The sequence below is a fragment of the Equus caballus genome, chromosome 7, assembly GCF_041296265.1.
Source record: "Equus caballus isolate H_3958 breed thoroughbred chromosome 7, TB-T2T, whole genome shotgun sequence".
NCBI classification, from domain to species: domain Eukaryota; kingdom Metazoa; phylum Chordata; class Mammalia; order Perissodactyla; family Equidae; genus Equus; species Equus caballus.
In genome coordinates, this window is record NC_091690.1 from 74,298,068 (window position 1) to 74,316,615 (window position 18,548).

The window sequence follows — 18,548 nt, forward strand, 5'->3', positions numbered from 1 at the left end:
GGCAGAAATATAAAGTAGGTTGAGGGAAGCATTGCAGTCACGAAATGTCATAAGTAGTGGCATGGAGTGGGAAAAAGTGGAGAGTCTTTAGAGAACGTTAGTTAGTCCAGGTAGCTGGGGAGTGGCATCTATGAAGGAGAGTACTATAAAATAAGGCAAAAAAGATTAATTGAGGAAAGATCATGGAGGGCCTCAAAGTCAGGCTAAAGAGTTTAGACTGTACTTTGTAGGCAATAAGTGGTCCTTATAGGTTTTGAGCAGGGAAGAGACATGATCTGAGGTTTACTTTAGGAAGATTAATCTCACAGCAGGCACAGTGCCTCGGCAGAGGTGAAGTTGGAGGCAGGGAGCCTAGATTGGAGACTACAATTGTTCATGAGCAGAGATCAGGGTCTACATTGTGGAGGCAGAATCAATAGGACTTAGAGTTTAAGTGTAGGGAGAGAAGGAAAGAGAAGAGTCAAAGGTATGCCTATGTTTTGAGTGTGAGTAATGATGAACCTGGTGGTGCCATTAACAGAAAATATATGGCAGTCAGAAGGAGGGTCAGTGTTAGGGGGTGATGAGTGGAGGGGTAGTTGACTTTATCTGAAGTGCTGGGCAGGGGGCTACACTTCACAGTACTCCAGGAACCGAGGAATTCTCTTCTCTCTACACTTGTTTCACATCACTTCATTTTACAGATGAGTTTTCTGGTGCCCAGAGAAGTGAAACTATTCGCCCAAGGTCATACAGTAACTCCCAGGTGGAGTTCACGTCTGAGAATCCAAGTCTCTTGTTTGTTAGCTTTTAAGCTTCCTAACAAAGCTGGACCTTCATTGTACGAAAATCAGTCTTGCAGATAGAAAAACCTGGACTCAGCTCTAGGTTTTGCCATTTTCTATTTGTGAGGTCTTGAACAGGTTGCTTTTTCTGAGACTTAGTTTTCAAATTTGCAAAAAAGGGAACATTAATCTCTCCCTTATGGAGGCAATGGAAGATAAGGGACTTTGTAAAACTCCTCAGTGCCATGTGAGGGTATTAGTCCAGGATCATGGCTGGATTGGAGCCAATATGTATAGTGAGTATTTTGGCCAAATAAGAGCAGACTTAAAACTCACAGTTTTTCATGGAAGGTCTTCTTTCACTTTAGGCTGTCCTAGGCTACTCACGCACCTGCAGTTGGGCATTTGTGGTCTGGGAACATGCCAAGTTGTCCATAGTCACACATCTCCGAGTTTCTAGTGGGAAATGGAGTTGCTGAAGGAACACCAAGTGATCACACCCTATGAGCTGTTCTTGGCCTGAGAGAAGACGATTACTATCCCTTTCCCTCAAGGTCTTCTGCCAACTTTCAGCTGGCTCAAAGTCTGGGGGCAGAGTGATAGCTGAATTTAGGTATGCTTTGGAGGGAACCTCCTGCTAGACTAGGGTAAGCCCTGGCTTGGGACAGAGGTACTAGGGTGCAACTGCTGGCCAAAGCTAGTGCATGGAGGCCTCTTGTGGTCATCTCTTTGGTTTAGTACACATGTTCCTGAGTCCTTTTGAGAGGAGAAGTAGGCTGCTTGTATATTGTCAGGCTGCAGGTCTGTGGTTGTGTCAGCTTTCTGTCTTGGGAGTAGGCTTGAAACTGGCCATCTTGTCTGGTGTTTTGTCATACACCTTCTGAGATTGTGGAAGGGCATTGCAAGAATATTTTCTGATTAATAAAATAGCTAGTTACTGTTTTGTAGCTTCTGTCTGAAAACATTTTCTTTCCACTATTTCCCTTGAACCTTTTTTTCTTTTTCTTCCCTCTTCCGAGCTTGGCTGTCTTGAGTCTTCACAGTTTTCTTTCTTAAATATCTAGTTTATTAGTAAAGAACATGAGACTAGGAATTAGCTTGGGTTGTGATACCTCTTGACCTTTCTGGGCCTCACTTTCTCCATGCCACGTATTTTGGAAATAGCAGAACCTATCTCACAAGGTCGATGCCTGTAGATCTTATGAGAGAATATGACAAATGTTTAATCTTATACAAATGTGAGTAGTTTATTATTATTAGTTTTCCTCCTCTGAATTGTCTGATCATCTATGCAGTTCCCTGGTTCATCCCCTCTCTTTACTACCCTGTGTCTCCTAGGTTCTCATTTTTCCTTATAACCTTGCTTTTTAACTCTTATTGACAACAGAAGTGTGGTTACGCCTGGTACAGTTCCAAGGGAGAGGGCCTGAGCTTTTGGGAAATGTAAACTTCGTTGGCTTTTGAGTGTCATATCTTGTCATTACCCCCTTGTGCTTCAATTTTCACATTTGCCTCCTGGTTTACCATGTAGCTCTATTCTTTTGAGTCTTGAGGTTATTTCTACTTTGGAGAATCCTCCTTTAAAGTACAGGCATTACTGGGTTGAGGTTACCCCTGAAGTGAGAATCAAAACTAGCCTTTGCTAGCTTTTCAGTGTGGATAAGGTTAGGGTATAGCCACTGGATATAGCCATTCAGGCCACAGTAGGATACTGGGGTGGGGGATGGAGCCTGGCAAGAGGGCGATTCTTAGTTTACTGATGCAGGAAGGGTATCTGGGCCTCAGGGCGTACTTGATGCTGCCTCTCTGTAGCCCACACCCAGCTGCTCTTCCTGACCTGAGTGTGTGCCTCTGCTCTCAGCCAGAAGTTAGAGCTTGGTGAGGCCTGATTCCCCTAAGAATTCCGTGATGAAAATTAGGGCACTTGAGCAGATCTAATTGGCTGAATTATGTGAAGGGCAGAGGCTTTCCCTGGGGGCTTCTTTTAGTCTCCTGTGGTTATAGACTTTTAAGGTTGGACTAATTAAAATGTCGGTAGCTGGACTCAGTACTTTCCCTGCATTGGGTCCTGTTCTGGCCTCCCAGAGTACCAGAAGTTGGCACAGGGCTATCTTTCCTGAGGAGCTGAGCAGTGGGTTTCCACTTCCTCATCTAAGTAGATGCACGATGATGTGATATTTCTCCAGAATGGGCTGCCACACATCTCATGATGGAGAGAGATGTAGGCTGAGACCTGGATCCTGATATGCCTAGATTTGCTACTCTTCAGGCTTCTGAGGTTCCCTTTCAGGTCGATTCTCTGTTCTATTAGCCGCCAAAAGGCTTTGCTCTGTTAGCTGGCAAGTAATTTCCATTGCCCCAAGATATCTTCCCTCATGTGTATTCCTGTTCTAACCAGAAAAAGGAGAAGGAAAAGATATTTATTAAGTCCCACCATGTGCCAGATCGGGGCTAGTGTTTTACTAAGCTGTCTTTTGAGGTATGCCCATATCTTTTCATGGTGCCCATTTTACAGATGAGGAAATACTCATAGAAGGAAAATAATTTGCCTGATTGTCAATACAGCCTGTAAGCAACTGAGCCAGAATTCAAATCCAGGTCTCTCCCAAAGGCTCTGGTTACCTTCCTAAGGTAGCACAAATGATTTCATAGCCTTCCATTATTCTAAGCTGAGCTAATTTCCTATCTCCAGAAAGTCTTCTCCAAGTCCTACAGCCAGAATTATTTTTTGACCTGCCTTTCCAGAGCGCTGTGCCCCTCTGTCTAATCTGGCTGGTATTCGGTGAGGCATGGATCTGCCTCCCTCATTTGGCTACTCCCACTTGAGAGTGTGGTACTCAGGATGTGTTTGAATGAAGTTGTAGTGTTGGAATTTCAGGTGTCATGACAGACCGATAAAGGGGAGGGTTTGGGACAGAATCTTGGCTAGCTTGGGTAGCCAGGCCCGGGTCTTCTTGATTTGCCCAGAGTGTGCTGTGTTATACTGGAGGCAGTAGGGCCTTCTAGGCAAGATGCTCTTTGGGTTCCCGACGAGCAGGCATCTCTTCTTTTGGGTCATTTTCCTTGGCCTCTGGCTTTAGAGTTTGTTTCTGTCTTGTAGTCTCTTTGTGATTGATAGAGTTAGATGAATGCCACCTGGAGTAGAGTGGTGTGACAAAGCCCTCAGCCTGGCCTTGGTTGCTGGAATATACCTGTTGACTGCAGCTGCTTGGGTTATTTTTGCAAAGAGCATACTGAGTTATTAACGCTGCACTTGGGGCTTAAACTTTCTGCAACCTCTGCCTACTGGTGTGTGTCTCTTCACAGGATAAAGGCTTTCCTGAAGAAGGCAAGCATGTAAAAGCATTTTTATAAGTTATTTTTCTCACTGACTTGAAAAAAATTATAAAAATGTTTTCAGGGCCTGGCCCCATGGCTGAGTGGTTAAGTTCGCACGCTCTGCTTTGGCGGCCCAGGGTTTTGCTGGTTCAGACCCTGGGCGCCGACATGGCACCACTCATCAAGCCATGCTGAGGTGGCATCCCACATGCCACAACTAGAAGGACTCACAACTAAAAATATACATCTGTGTCCTGGGGGGCTTTGAAGAGAAAAAGAAAAAAAAAACATTAAAAAAAAAATATTCAGGCCTTTTTCTATGCGTATACTGTGTATGTTTAGTGTTGAACATCAAAAGTTTGTTCCTTTGGGAATAAATCACGGTCCCAAATTAGAACATAGCAGTACAGTTAAAACATATTTAATAGGACAAGTAAAAAAATATTAATAATAATCAAAATAAATTCCACAATAGGATGAAACACAATGGTTTTTGTTTATTCCTTTTTTTTTAAAGGTTGGCACCTGAGCTAACATCTGTCGCCAATCTTCTTTTTTTTTACCCTTCTTCTTCTCCCCAAAGCCCCCCAGTATATGATTGAATATTCTAGTTGCAGGTCTTTCTGGTTGTGCTATGTGGGATGCCACCTCAGCATGGCCTGATGAGCAGTGCCGTGTCCGCACCCAGGATCCGAACCGGCGAAACCCTGGGCCGCCGAAGCGGTGTGCGTGAACTTAACCACTCGGCCACGGGCTGGCCCCTGTTTATTCTGTTTTGAAACAATGGGAAATCTGAAATAGCTTAATGGGACAAAATGAACTAGATAGTGACACAATACCCTTTTGTTTTCTCTAGTATCGAGAATGGGTTATGAGATCTTAGGAGAAGGGGAGAAGAATGTGTCCTGGGACTAGGGAGAAGTGTGCTTTAGCTTGCTTTCACCACTCAATTGTGTCTAAGGATACAAGTAACTAGTAACTAAGGTTTCTGGGTGTCTGTTTCCCTGTTAGATGGGAATAATACCTACCTGGTTTAATTTTATGAGGATTAAATAGGATAATATATGTAAAGTGTTTTTTAAGCTCTGAAGTACTGTCATTGTCACACTCATTGGGTGACTGGAGCTAATTTGCTAGCACTGCAAGGAAGCTTTTGGTTTAAGATATAGCTTGACCTAGGTGGAAAGAAGGATGCAGAAGGATGAATCCACAGTAGAATGCTGTTTCGGCAGCACTGAGAGGAATTCCTCTGAGGTGAGAGAAAGGACCACATTCATTCCTTCAGTACGTGTTTGTTGAGTTCTATGTGGTGGAGGATAAAGAGATACAGATATCTCCCTATTAAATGTGTGGTGTGTAAGTATGGAGGTGGCTTTGTTTAGGAACGAAGACTCCATAAAGACGGGGGGTTTTGTCTGTCTTATATACTGCTGTATGTGCACCCAAGAGTAGTGCCTGGCACATAGTAGGCTCTTAAGAAATATTTGTTGAAAGCGAGGTTAAGTTTTGGAATCAGACAGACTAGGTTCCTATTTGGGCTCTGCCCTGTGGCCAGCCCCTTTCTTGAGCAAGTTCTTAATCTTTCTGATGCTCAGTTTCTTCGTTTATGAAATGAGACTAGGAGTAGCTATCATACAGGATTATTGGGAGGATTAAAAAAAATTAAAAGTTTGAAAACCTTTGTACAAGTCCTCAGAAGTGCTCAGTGAAAGATAGTTCCTTTTGTTTTCTCTTTCTGATCTGCTTTGGGGAGCCTAGCCACTGGCTTCACAGGTTTGATCTGACGATGTCTTCCTAATGTGTAAGATTAGAATTATTGGCATTATTTCCTCACAAAAGGAACGCTGTGGGATTAAGCCAGGCTGTTGGAATGAATATGCTTTGCTTCTCTGCATTTCCATGGTCTTGGTGGGAACCTGGCTTTTGTCTTTCCAGGCAAGGTAATGTTTGCACTGCAGGTTTGTCAGAGCTTGTCCCCAGAAAAAGCAGCTTCCACTGGCGAGTCTGGGCTCACCTGATTTGGATTAGGCTTTTATAGCCAGCCATCACCCTCCCCCCACCTCAATAATTGTTAATTATAGCATTGAAAATGTGTACTCAGCTTGACTTCTGTTCCGGATCAGTTGTAAATTCCCACAGGACATGGAGCCGAGTGTGTTCGCTTGGGTTAATCAGGTATTTATGAGTTGACCTTTGCTAGTGAAAACCTAATTTTTCCCTCATGCCTGAGTGACTCTGGCAGGCTGAGGGCCTTGCTCTGGGACATTCCCAGAACTGTTGGAAGTCGTGGCAGGTTTGCCTGCCCTTGTTCTGTGTGCAGAATGCCAGTGGGATCTATCTGCCCCTCAGCAAGGGTGCTCAGTGCCTCTCCCTGTTATCCTACAGTTGTAAGACACTGGAAATACCATTCTGCTTTCTTTTTAAAAAAATTTTTTTGGAGAAAGATTAGCCCTGAGCTAACATTTGCTGCCCATCCTCTTTTTGCTGAGAAAGACTGGCCCTGAGCTAACATCGGTCCCCATCTTCCTCTACTTTTTATATGTGGGACGCCTACCACAGCATGGCTTGCCAAGTGATGCCATGTCCTCATCCAGGATCCGAACCGGCGAACACTGGGCTGCGGAAGCGGAACGTGTGCACTTAACCATTGCGCCACTGGGCTGGTCCTGTTCTGCTTTCTTTTGTCAACATTTTAGACTTTGAAGCTTTCTCTTTTGGTTTAGTTTCTTGGGAGGATGAGTAAGTAGGGAGGAATTGTCTGGCTAACAGGTAGAAAGGCCTTCTTGCTCTCAAATTGAAGCTGTTTGGCAAGAAGTGGGTAAAGAACATGTTCCTGGATGGGGGTGGTCAGTCATTGGGTAAGTTCGAGGTAGTTTAGGGGTTAAATGAACCTGGTGCCTTCTGGAAGTAGAGTCAGTAAGTGTCCTGGCGATGTCCTCAGTGGCCTACTTTGGGAGCTGAGCATTGCCACAAGGGAGATCTCAGAGATGGGCCCAGGAGACAGGAAAGGCAGGAGGGTTAAGGAAAGGAGACAGAGGGAAGAAAAGGGAACTTTGCTGAGCTGTAGCTTTATGTGAGGTGCTTTAGACCAATTATTTCTTTGAAGTTTATAGATGGTGAAGGTGAAGACCAGACAAGTTAAGTGACTTTCCCAAAGTCACAAAGCTAGTGAATGATAATGGTAATAGTTATCATTTATTTATTGTATGTCGAGAAGGCACATACCAAGTTTTTTTTTAATGTGCTTAATCTAATTTAGTAATCACCACTATCCTATGAAAGATTATTTCTTCTGCATTGTAAATGAGGAAACTGGGAATTAGAGAGCTTTGGTTACTTGATGAAGGTCACTCATCTAGCAATGGCAGCACAGGGATTTGCATCCAGAATCCTGTGATTATAAAGCTTGTTCCTTGATGTCCATGTCAATGAAGATAGAAGAGCCAGGATTCAAACACAGATTGATGAGAGCAAGGTTCATGTCTTTATCCATCTCTCTACGCCTGCAACCTACGATAGTGCCTTCCACATTATTACTACTTAATAAATGTTTCCTGTGAAAGCCAACCCTGTGCTCCCCCATGGCTCCCTGTTGCCACCTGCATCCTCCCCAGCTCCTTGGTCTGACTGTCTTCTCTGCACACACTGGGCATACCCTACCTCCCCATTGTGGCCTCCCTGACCTCCCGACACCCAGCATCTGATCCAGCACTGTTACTCCCCTGCTTTTTTACCCCTCTTTTCCTGGCTGCATGCTTTTTGCTGCTGCTGTTGCTCTCCATCACCCTTCAATCCTGTCCGTTGTTTTCTGTGCAGTTTCTCTGACTAATTCCAGAGATTTCCCCTTTCCAGACTATAATCTTCTTAGTCTGTACCATATAATTTGGCACCTAATTATCTACTGTTTCACTTTCTAATTGTTTCGCGGACATTAATCTTTTCTCCAGCCAGCTGGTGGTAGTCATATCAAAATGACCCTCAGAGTAGTTTGTGCTTCCCGCTTTACAAGCACTCTCCTATTCAAGACCTATCTTTTTGCTCATCATACCCATAGCAAACCTGTGAGATCTGATGCGGGGGATTGTTATTTCCATATTATGGCAGAGAAAACAAAGGCAAAGAACGCAGGCGACTTCCCAGGGTCGTATAACTAATTAGGGGTAGAACCGAGACTAGGTCTCAGGTCTGCTGATTTCTGGCTTAGTGTTTTGTCCGCCTTGCCTTCCACATTTGTGTTTCTCCCTGGCATTTCCCTTCCTGCCTTCAAGGGCCATCCAAGGCAGAACATCTACATTTGGGTTTTCAGGAGACTTTGGTGGTGACCCAGGGAATGGTGGAGTGGCCCAGATAGTGATCTCAGGTACTTCTCAGTGGTGTCAAGTGCTCTGGGTTGCTACTGTCTGAGAGAGATTCTGTCCCTGTGGTTACTAGGATTAATGTTAAACTGAGAAGCATTGGTTTATTTTAAGTGGCCAGAGTGTTCTCTCATGGATGTCCAGGAAATAGGGCAGAATGTGTGGCGCGGGACAGTTTTGTGTTGTGGCAATGGCATGAACTTTGGAAGTGGCAGACCAGAGTTTAAAATCTAGCTTTGCCATTGTTTATTAGCTTTATGACCTTGGGTAAATCATTAATCTATAATGAGTCTTAGGGCTATTGTGAATATGTATTTAAGAGCTACATAATTGCCCTTAAAAAAAGGAGTAGTTTTTATTGTCAGTATTACTATAAGGCATGAGGAGCCTGAGGAGGGATGTGCCTTTGATCCTGCAGATTACTCCTTGTGGCTTGAGTTCCAGGCATCAGTGATGATATGCTATATTGGAGCCTTTTGGCTGATACGGGCTGAGTTTGGATGCTGTGCCCAGTGTCTCTAGTCTCCAGGTCTCCAGTGCCTCCTGAAGGCAAAGAAAAGAGCTTGTAGATAGCTGGGGAATGGCTTCAGTGTCAAACTTTGGGGGTCAAATCCTTGCTTTTCTGAAAGACTTTGGCATTAGTATTTTTCCTTCTGAAAAGTCAAGAACCCAGTTGCTGAGAGATTTCAGTTATTTCTGAAACCAGATATTGCTCCAAAGCTGTTGTTAAATACTTCTCTATTCTTCTTGAACCCCTGCCCTTCCCCAAAAGAATATAGGCCAGATCAGACCATTGCGTGATGACTGTGTCTTTGGTTTCCTTGGTCACCCAGCCTCCAGCTCCCTTCTCAGAGATAGCACCATTGCAAACTGCTGCTTCAAGAGAGGTCATTCAGCTCCCTTCCCCCTATTCTGCATTCATGACCTGGTCTGTGCTGTAGAGGAAACAGAACAAATACACATGGACCCTATTCAAAAGGGAGCTTGCTTTCTCATTTGGGACCTTAGACTGCCTGACACAGGAAATGACTAAAGAATGAGAGCAAGGGAACATAACTCATTGCTAAAATGGCAGGTTTGGATGGCTGTGGGATGGGAGGGCAGGCTTCCTGGAAGGGCAAGAAGGAGCAGTTGGATGGGGAAACATTAGTGGCTTTTGAATTTTTCCTTCTAGAATATGGTGCCATGGGCCATTCATCTTTTTTTTTAATTGAGGTAAAATTCACATAACATAAAATTAACTGTTCACATGAAGAATTGAGTGGCACTTAGTACATTCATAGTGTTGTACAACCACCATCTCTATCTAGTTCCAAACCATTTTTATTACCTCAAAGGAAATCCATTCCTGTTAAGCAGTTGCTGCCATTTCCCCCTCTCCCTTTCCCCTTGCAGCCACCAATGTGCATTTTGTCTGTATGGATTTACCTATTCTGGATATTTCATATGAACGGAATAAAAAAATATGTGACCTTTTGTGTCTGACTTCTTTCACTTAGTGTAATATTTTGGAGGTTTGTCCATGTTGTAGCATGTAGCACGTAGAATGAAGCAGTATTTGATTCCTTTTTATGGGTAGCTAATATCCCGTTGTATGTATATACCACAGTGTGTTTATCTACTCCTCCGTTGATGGACATTTGGACTATTTTTATCTTTTGGCTATTGTCAGTTGTGCTGCTGTGAACATGTGTGTATGTGTACTTGTTTGAGTACCTGTTTTCAATTCTTCTGGGTATATACTAGGAGTAGAATTGCTAGGTCATATGGTAATTCTATGTTTAAGTTTCTGAGGAACTGCAAAACTGTTTTCCATTGTGGCTGAACCATTTTATACTCCCATCAGCAGCATACAAGGGGTCCAATTTCTCCACATTTTCACCAACATTTGTTATTTTCTGGTTTTTTGATTATAGCCATCCTAGTGGGTATCAAGTAGTATCTCATTATGGTTTTGATTTGCATTTCCCTGATGACTAATGATGTTGAGGATCTTTTCCTGTGCTTGTTGGCCATTTGTATATCATCTGTGGAGAAATGTCTATATAAGTCCTTTGTCCATTTTTAAATTGGGTTTTGTCCTTTTGTTGTTGAATTGTGTGATGGTTAATTTTATGTGTCAACTTGACTAGGCTAAGGGATGCCTAGATAGCTCCTAAAACATTATTTCTAGGTGTGTCTGTGAGGGTGTCTTTGGAAGAGATGAGCATTTGAATCAGTAGACTGAGTAGAGAAGACTGCCCTCGCCCATGCTGGCGGGCATCATCCAATCGTCTGAGGGCCTCAAAAGAACTAAAAGGGGAGGAAGGGCAAATCGTTCTTACTACTTGAGCTGAGACATCCATCTTCTCCTGCTCTCTTACTTTGGAGCTCCTGGTTCTTGGGCATTTGGACTCAAACTGGGACTTAACACCATCGCAGCCCCCGCATGCTCAGGCCTTTGGACTTTGTCTGAATTAGACCACCAGCTTTCCTGGTTCTTGAGCTTGCAGATGGCAGATCATGGGACTTTTTTGCCTCTGTAACTACATTAGCCAATTCCTATAATAAATCTCCTCTTGTATATTTACATCTACATTTATATATATATCCTATTGGTTCTGTTTCTCTGGAGAACCCTGACTAATACAAATTGTAAGAGTTCTTTATATACTGCATTCTGGATACTAGACATTCATCTTTTTTAAAAACATAATTTTGAGACACACTTGCCTTGACTTAAAAATCACTCACTAGTCTTTAAATACACCTACATCTTTCATGTCTTTCAGCCTATCCTCATGTTTTTTCTTTATCTAGAATATCCTTCTCTTCCTCTCTTATGGCTGAAATTATAATTGTTCTCCTATGTTCAGGTCAAATGTCATTTCCTTTGCGAAGCTCTCTTAATCTCTTTTTCCTCCTTTTTCCACTACTTAAGTGCTCCTTTCTATGAACATCTATAATGGTACACTTTTTTACTGTTTGCCTCAAAACACTAGTTTGTATTTCTAGAGTCAGGGATTATATTTTGATTCATTTCTGTCCTCATCATCTAGCATATTGCCTGGCATATAGTGGATGTTAATAAATGCTGAATGAAATGAACATAGACTGGAATTTTGAACGTAGACTGGAGGCTTACTTGGCAGAAGTGGTGTAGAGGGGATCAGCTGGGAGCTGCATTAGACTTATTTATTCATATAATAAACATTAAGGCCATACTGTGTGCCACGAACTCTTCCAGGCCCTTGATGTGCAATAAGCAGTAAGAATAATAGTCCCTATTGTCTTATATTCAAGTAGCAAGATAGGCAATAAACAAGTAGACGTAATATAATTTCAGGTAATAATAAATTCTAGAAAACAAAATAAAGCAAGACAAAGCCTTAAAGAGTGATGGGAGTATTGTTTTAGGCAGAGTGGTCAGGGAAAGCCTCTCACTGGATGGCTCTTTAAGTCAACTCACAAGGGTCTGGACCAAGAATCAGAAGACATGGGTTCTTGTTCTGTCTCTGTACCTTTGTGACTTAGCAAAATTTCTTAAATTTCAAGGTTAGAGTTTCTTTGTGTATAAAATGTGGGCAGGGATTCCTGCCCTGCGATTATGGGGAGTGTGGTAAAGATTCAGTGAGTTAACAGACGTTGAAAGTGATTTGCTTTTTTTTTTTTTTGGTGAGGAAGATTGGCCCTGAGCGAACATGCTTGCCAGTCTTCCTCTATTTTGCATGTGGGACACCACCACAGCATGGCATGATGAGTGGTGTGTAGGTCCATGCCTGGGATCTGAACCCACAAACTCCAGGCCACTGAAGTGGAGCCTGTGAACCCAACCACTACGCCCCTGGGCCTGCCCCTGAAAGTGCTTTCTTAAATGATGAGCAGCATGATGCTTGACTCTCTCTTTCCTAAGTCAAGAGGATGAGTGAGCAGTGTGGGAGCCAGCCAGATGTTTTCACCACCTTGAAGGCCAAAGGAACTGGCTTATACATACTGGAAACTGTCATGCCACCTTGCCTGGAGCAATGATTGATGCAGCCTGATTCAGGGTTTCAGAGTGAAACCCATGCTCCAAGTGGGCTGCATGTAAACTGGCAAAAGAGAATAGCCTAGGGAACTTGGAGTGTGTTTTGCTCAGCCCTCAGGAGGAAGAATGTGGAGATCATTCTCCTGCACTCTCTCTCACAGTTTGACCTTATTTCTTGCTATATCTGAATCTAACATAAGGGAATAATAATAATCAGCAGTCCTCTGGAGACATTTAGATTGAACCAGCTTGCTTTGAGTTCTGCTTTTTGCTGCACTGTGGGCCATAGAAAAGACTAAAGCATGGTCTCTGTTCTTGTCTTTTGGGAACTTACAAATCAAATAATTCCTTAAGTAGTTAGAGAGCAGCTAAATATAAAATATAAAAGGAGAGAATAGTATGGACTGGAGTAATCCAAGAAGACTTTCTGAAGGAGATGGTGCATAAGTCGGCCCTGAGTACAGAATGAATGGATTTAGATTAGTGGTTCTTTTTCATACTTCCTTTACGAAGTCTTTTCTCTTTTGCAGCATCCTATTGTGACTTCTACTCTTTTGAAATCCCTTAGCTCTTTATCTTGACCTCATTTGTGGCCATTAGCACATTTTGCTTTTGTTACAATCATTTGTGTGTAGGTTAGTGGTTAAGAAGACAAATTTTGGAGTCAGACTTTGTGGGTTTAAATCATCGTTCTATTTTCTAGCTGTGTGACCTTAGGCAAGTTATTTGACTCCTAAAAGCCTTGATTTTCCCATCCATAAAATGAGAATGGTACTTACATAGAATTGTTATGATAATTAAAAGAGATAATCCCTATAAAGGTCTTGGTGCAGTGTCTGGCCCCTTGTAAAGACCCATTAATGTTAGCTATAATTGTTCTAATCATCTTATCCTTTTACACCAGCACTGCCCTGTAGAACTTTGGGATGATGGGAATTTTCTATCTGTGCTGTCCAATATAGTAGCCACTAGCTAAGATGGTAGCCACTGGGCTTCTGTAGCTGTGTTGGACACTGGGGCTGATCACGGAAGGTCTTGACAGTAAGGAAGGCAGAGGAGTGAGTTAAAGTGTTTTAAAAGGTGATTTGGCCTCAAAAGTTAAATATGGTGTTGCCATATGACCCATCAATTCCACTTATAGGTATACTATATGCTCATGAGAATTGAAAACATGTTCGCACAAAAACTGGTACATGAAAAAATGTCCATCAACTGATGAATAAATAAACAAAATGTCATATAATCACATAATGGAATATTATTCAGCCATAAAATGGAATGAAGTACTGATACATGCTATAACATGGTACCTTGAGAGCATTATGCTAAGTGAAAAGGCCACATATTATATGATTCCATTTATATGAAATGTCCATAATAGGCAGATCTGTAGAAACAGAAAGTAGATTGGTGGTTGCCAGGGGCTAGAGGGTGGGGCTAATGGGGGGTGACTGCTATGGATATGGAGTTTCTTTTTTGGGGTGATAAAAATGTTCTGAAATTAGAATGTGGTAATAGTTGTACAACTTTGTGAGTGCACTGAAAACCACTGAATTGTGCACTTTAAAATGGTGAAATGTATGGTATGTGAATTATATCTGAATAAAAACAAAGAGAGTTTGGGTTTGCTGAAAACTATTGATTTTAACACAGTTATAGAAAGTTATAATTTATTTTCTTTTCTGATTGGAAGTCTTCCCCTAGGACTTCGGCTCACAAAGGTGAGGACTTATGGGCCCATTCCCAGTTTTAGATGTGAACCTGAACATGATCTTAGGCATGGGCCCACCAGTGGGTAGGTGGACGGTGCAGTATTGTCCTGCTTTGGTTCAAGGGGACTTTTCTTCCTTTTGGCTGGGATTAGCATGGATGAGTCACTCTCTGTAGTCTGAAGGATGTGGGATGTGAAGAATGAGCTGTTTTCTCTGTTCTGATGACATCTTGAGTATCACACAGTTGTAGGCCAAATATAGGTGCTGAACCATTTGGCCTGAATTCTTTATGGAGAATTACCTGCGAACCAGCTGAGGATGTGGAGAAGGAGAGAATCTAAGCCTGTGGGAACAACTAGGTGAAACTAGGTGAGAGATGCCAATGACAGATATTCTTTTTACCTTTTCACAGATAAGCAATTGAAAGCTCAAGGGGAGTTGATTTTTTTTCACTCTGTAAACAGTAATTGGTGGACTACCTTGTGGCTGCACCATGGGCCATGTCCTCACGGAGTTCCCAAACACACCCGGACAGACATGTAGGATGCCAAGGGTCCACGGATTGGTTCAGATAGGATTGTGCACAGTCAGGGGAGGAAGAGATGGCTGTGAGCTTGGTGATAAGAGAGGAAGCCTAGGAAACTCAGGCTGAGCCCAGGGCCAGAGGGCAGCATGCGCTGGGTGGAGGACTCCAGGGAGAGTAAGGCAGGATACATTCTTGTCCTTACACTTCCTGCCCTCTTTCTGTACCTGCTCACTTCTACTCTATAACAACAGGCCTTTGAGTACCTGCTCGTAGCCTGCTTCTGCACTGAGCAAAACTGGAGACACAGGCATTCTGAGGCCTGGCCCCTGTCCCTAGAAGTGCTTAATGTGTTTGGAGAGATGGACCTGGAATTGATTCTCATGGCATGGATCAGGGTGTGTAATAGACAGGGATGGACTTGGTGTGTAAGACTGCAGACTGACTGACTCTGACTTGGGATTAGGTAAGGCTACCCTTAAATAGGCATTCAGACAGGCCCTCAATAGAGGAACTTCTTAAGGTCATTGCCCGAAGATGAAGCAGTGGTACAGAATGCTGCTTTTTTGGGTGTGGGCTGCTTTGGGGCCTTTCATTTTGCCCTCACATTTGATGAGGGAATAGAGAGTCTGTGTCCAGGAATAGCTCTCTTCCTGCCACCCCTTCAAGCAGTGCTGGGCTGACTGCTGAAGGCTCTTCCCTATTCTACACTTGTTCCATTGCTGTTTTGGAAAGATGAAGCCTGAGAGGTGCCAGAGCTATGCCAGTTGCTATGGGACCGGAAACAGGTGAGGCTTCTAGCTCTGCTTGATTTAGGGAGTAAGAGGTTTGTCCTCTTCAAGCAGCTTAAGGCCTGCCTTTGCTGTGAAACTAGATAAGTAGTCCACACAGCTTGTTTTTCATTTGGGGCTATTTTCAGCCTTGGAGCCCAGCAAGGTGGAATGATTGAGATGCTTTTGTGGGGTTCAGGCTTTTGCCAGATCCTTTTTGCCAGGATATGGGCCCAGCCATTTCCCAGGAGATCAGCTTTTCCAAGCAAGCCGTGCTAAAAGGAAGGAGCACTTTTCTTCCCTCTCAATGGGGAGTGTAGGAAATGTGAGGATGGGTGTTCGGTTTAATATTACAACCCAGGTCCTAAGTGGAGATGTGGTCTAGTTTCGGACATTGCCATATGGTCTCTAGAGCAGTTTTGAGGAACTCATCTGGATCCTTCTTGTATTTTTCTGCTCATCTCATTGGCCAGGCTCTACTATTTATGGAGCGTAAATGTGTAGACCTGCTGCTGGCCAGGGACTTGATCTCTTCTGTGCCTGCATGTCTCTAGGGCTACCAGAGCAGATGGCTTGGCCTTGCTGTACTGGCAACTGACCCACCAGTGGTCTGTGTCCAGTAGTCTTCTTGGGAGTTCCCTATTTAGTGAGTGCTACTGTGTGCCAGGCAGCTATGGTGGGCACCGTACTGGATGCTGAGGTTCTATCGGAAACCTCGATCATCATCTAGGGCTTAACACAGTGCCCAAAAGATAAATAAATACTTGTGGTTTAATAAAGTGTTGATCCAAGGAATAAAATTTTTCTTTTACAAGAACTCAGACAGAGAGGGTGTCACTGAGTGCCTACTATGTTCCAGGTCCTGTGTTAAGTGCTTTCACAGACATTTAATTTTTAATACAGCCTTCTAAGGTGATTATTGCTATCAACATCTTACAGATGAACAAATAAGAGGTTACATTACTTGGCCAAAGCCACTTTCTAATAGCCTTATCTAGACTCTTTCTTGAGTTTCTGGCCTCTTGGCCTGGCAGATGCCTAATAGGGTATATGTGCCGTGTTTTTAGTATTGTGGGAGTGAGTGGAGCTAGTCTGAGTCCTTTCAAAGTCAGCAGGAGATGCAGCTATGCCTAGGCTGGGTGTTGATAACATAGACAAGGATAATAAAATGTGTACAACCTTGAGGAACTACCATCTAATGGGGGAGGTAGGTAAACAGATATTACTGTAGGAATTAAAGGAGCCATAAAAGCAAGGAGGGGCCTTTGATTTTGTGAGGGGTACGGTGGGCAGCGACTTTTACTCTGAGGCCTTCTGTACCCCAGCTCTTGTTCTTCCTTTCCATACCTGCAGCTCCTCATAGGATTCTCCCTTACCACCTGACTGTATGTTTTGACAGGTTTGTCATCAAGATTGTTACTCCTTGAGACTAGATGCTTTTTTGTTCTTACTGCCTCTTAGATATCTGACCTGGACCATGTCACTTACCCTCTCTGGACCTCAGTTGCATTATCTGTATAATGAGACTAATAGTAGATAGGTATATTACAATCTGAAAACAGGGGCCAGTCCAGGTGGTGATCTCTGGAGATCCACCTAATTCTCCCACTTCTATGATTTCTGTGATCATACCCTTCTGGTCCTAAAATAGGACTGGGCATCCAGGAAGCTTTGAATTAAGTTTGTCCCAGAGACTGCTGAGGGTATTTTATGGCACTGCAAAAGTCTGAAACTTTTCTCCATCACCCTTGTTAGACCTAGCAGCACTGACGGATACTCTTAGCTTCTCTTGGCCAATCTCTTGGACTGAATCAGCTTTTCTAGCCTGGCAGTAAGGATTTGACTGAGGTTTTAAGCTCAAGAGGATATTGATTTAAATGTGTTTTCTAGTGTGGTTTCTTTCATTATCATCTAGGTCAGTTGGAGGTAGTTGTTTCTTGATTTTGCTTCTGGAAGGTATAGTTTAAGCCATGGGATTGGGACTCCCCCACCTCCGCCCTTAGGACTTTTACCTCTCTAGACATTGGGCTAGAAGTCTAAAGCTCCGTGAAACACTCTATTTATGTACAATACTCACTTAAGCTCTAAACTTGTAAAATAGCCAACTTTGGTAGGACTTGGGGTATCCCAAGGGACCTAGAAGGAAGTCATAGGAACTCTGAGCTACAGCTAAAGCTACCACTAATCAGACAGTTAACAATAATAAAAATAACAGTTAGTTGTTATGATAAAAAACAAATGTATATTAATTATGTGTTAGGTACAATTATGTATTTACCTATTTAATCCTCACAACAGCCAATGAGATAGATATTGTTATTCTCATTTTTTAAATGGGGAATCTAAGGTCACATATCTAGTAACTGGTGTAAGTGGGACTCAACCTAATTTAGAAATTTCATGTTCTAATTCCAAAGCCTATGCTTTTAACCATTGCACTATGCTGCCTGCCCAGTGATATGGATATATGCTTATATTTCTATGGGCCAGGCTACCTCTTTGGGAGGAAGGAGATGTGGTTACAGGCTGTCTCTTCCTTAGCACCCGAGTCGTTTATTTTTGGAATGCCTTGTCAGGCACTGTTTTATTTATTCAATAAAAAATGGTAGTATAGCATAAAGTTAAGACCATTGAGCTAGATCCAGGATTCTGGCTCCACTTCCTACTAGCTTTGTGACCTTGAACAAGTTATTCAACTTCTCTTAAATCAATTAACATGTTCAAAGCTCTTAGGACAGTGTCTGGCACAGAGTAAGTGCTCAGTAAATGTTGGCTATTATTAATATTAATTCTAAATTGAGGGCTAATAAATGTATCAGGCTGTGGGAATACAGAGGTAAACAAGATAATTTCAACCCTGTCCTTGCAGAATTTATAATCTAGTGAAGAATATAGCCTTTTAAACAAATGATTAGAAATATGATGAGAGCTATGAAGAAGTGCAGAATGCTGTGGGTACCTGCACAGAGGGACCTAACACTGCCTGAGGGCTCAGGATTCTCTGTGTAACTGTCAAAAGTGGGTCCCACGGTGGAATAGGAACAGCACAAACTCTAGGGCTTGACTACCTGTGTTCAAATGTCGGCTCTGCCATTTATTA

The 18,548-nt window shown here is 42.9% G+C and overlaps 1 protein-coding gene across 14 annotated transcripts in view; it reads left to right on the plus strand.

Annotated features, from left to right (window-relative positions):
- The window catches only part of STIM1 (stromal interaction molecule 1), a 172,989-nt gene that overhangs the window by 11,638 nt on the left and 142,803 nt on the right, over positions 1 to 18,548 (plus strand). The window contains exon 1 of one of the 14 annotated variants that reach the window (XM_070274566.1): positions 15,212 to 15,466. The exons of 11 other annotated variants lie outside the window; for them this stretch is intronic. In XM_070274566.1, the coding sequence (XP_070130667.1) occupies positions 15,439 to 15,466 (28 nt within the window). In that variant the 5' untranslated portion in view covers positions 15,212 to 15,438. Of the gene's footprint in view, positions 1 to 15,211; positions 15,467 to 18,548 lie in introns of those variants that run through there. 2 more of the 14 variants (XM_070274572.1, XM_070274562.1) reach the window with 2 other exon arrangements.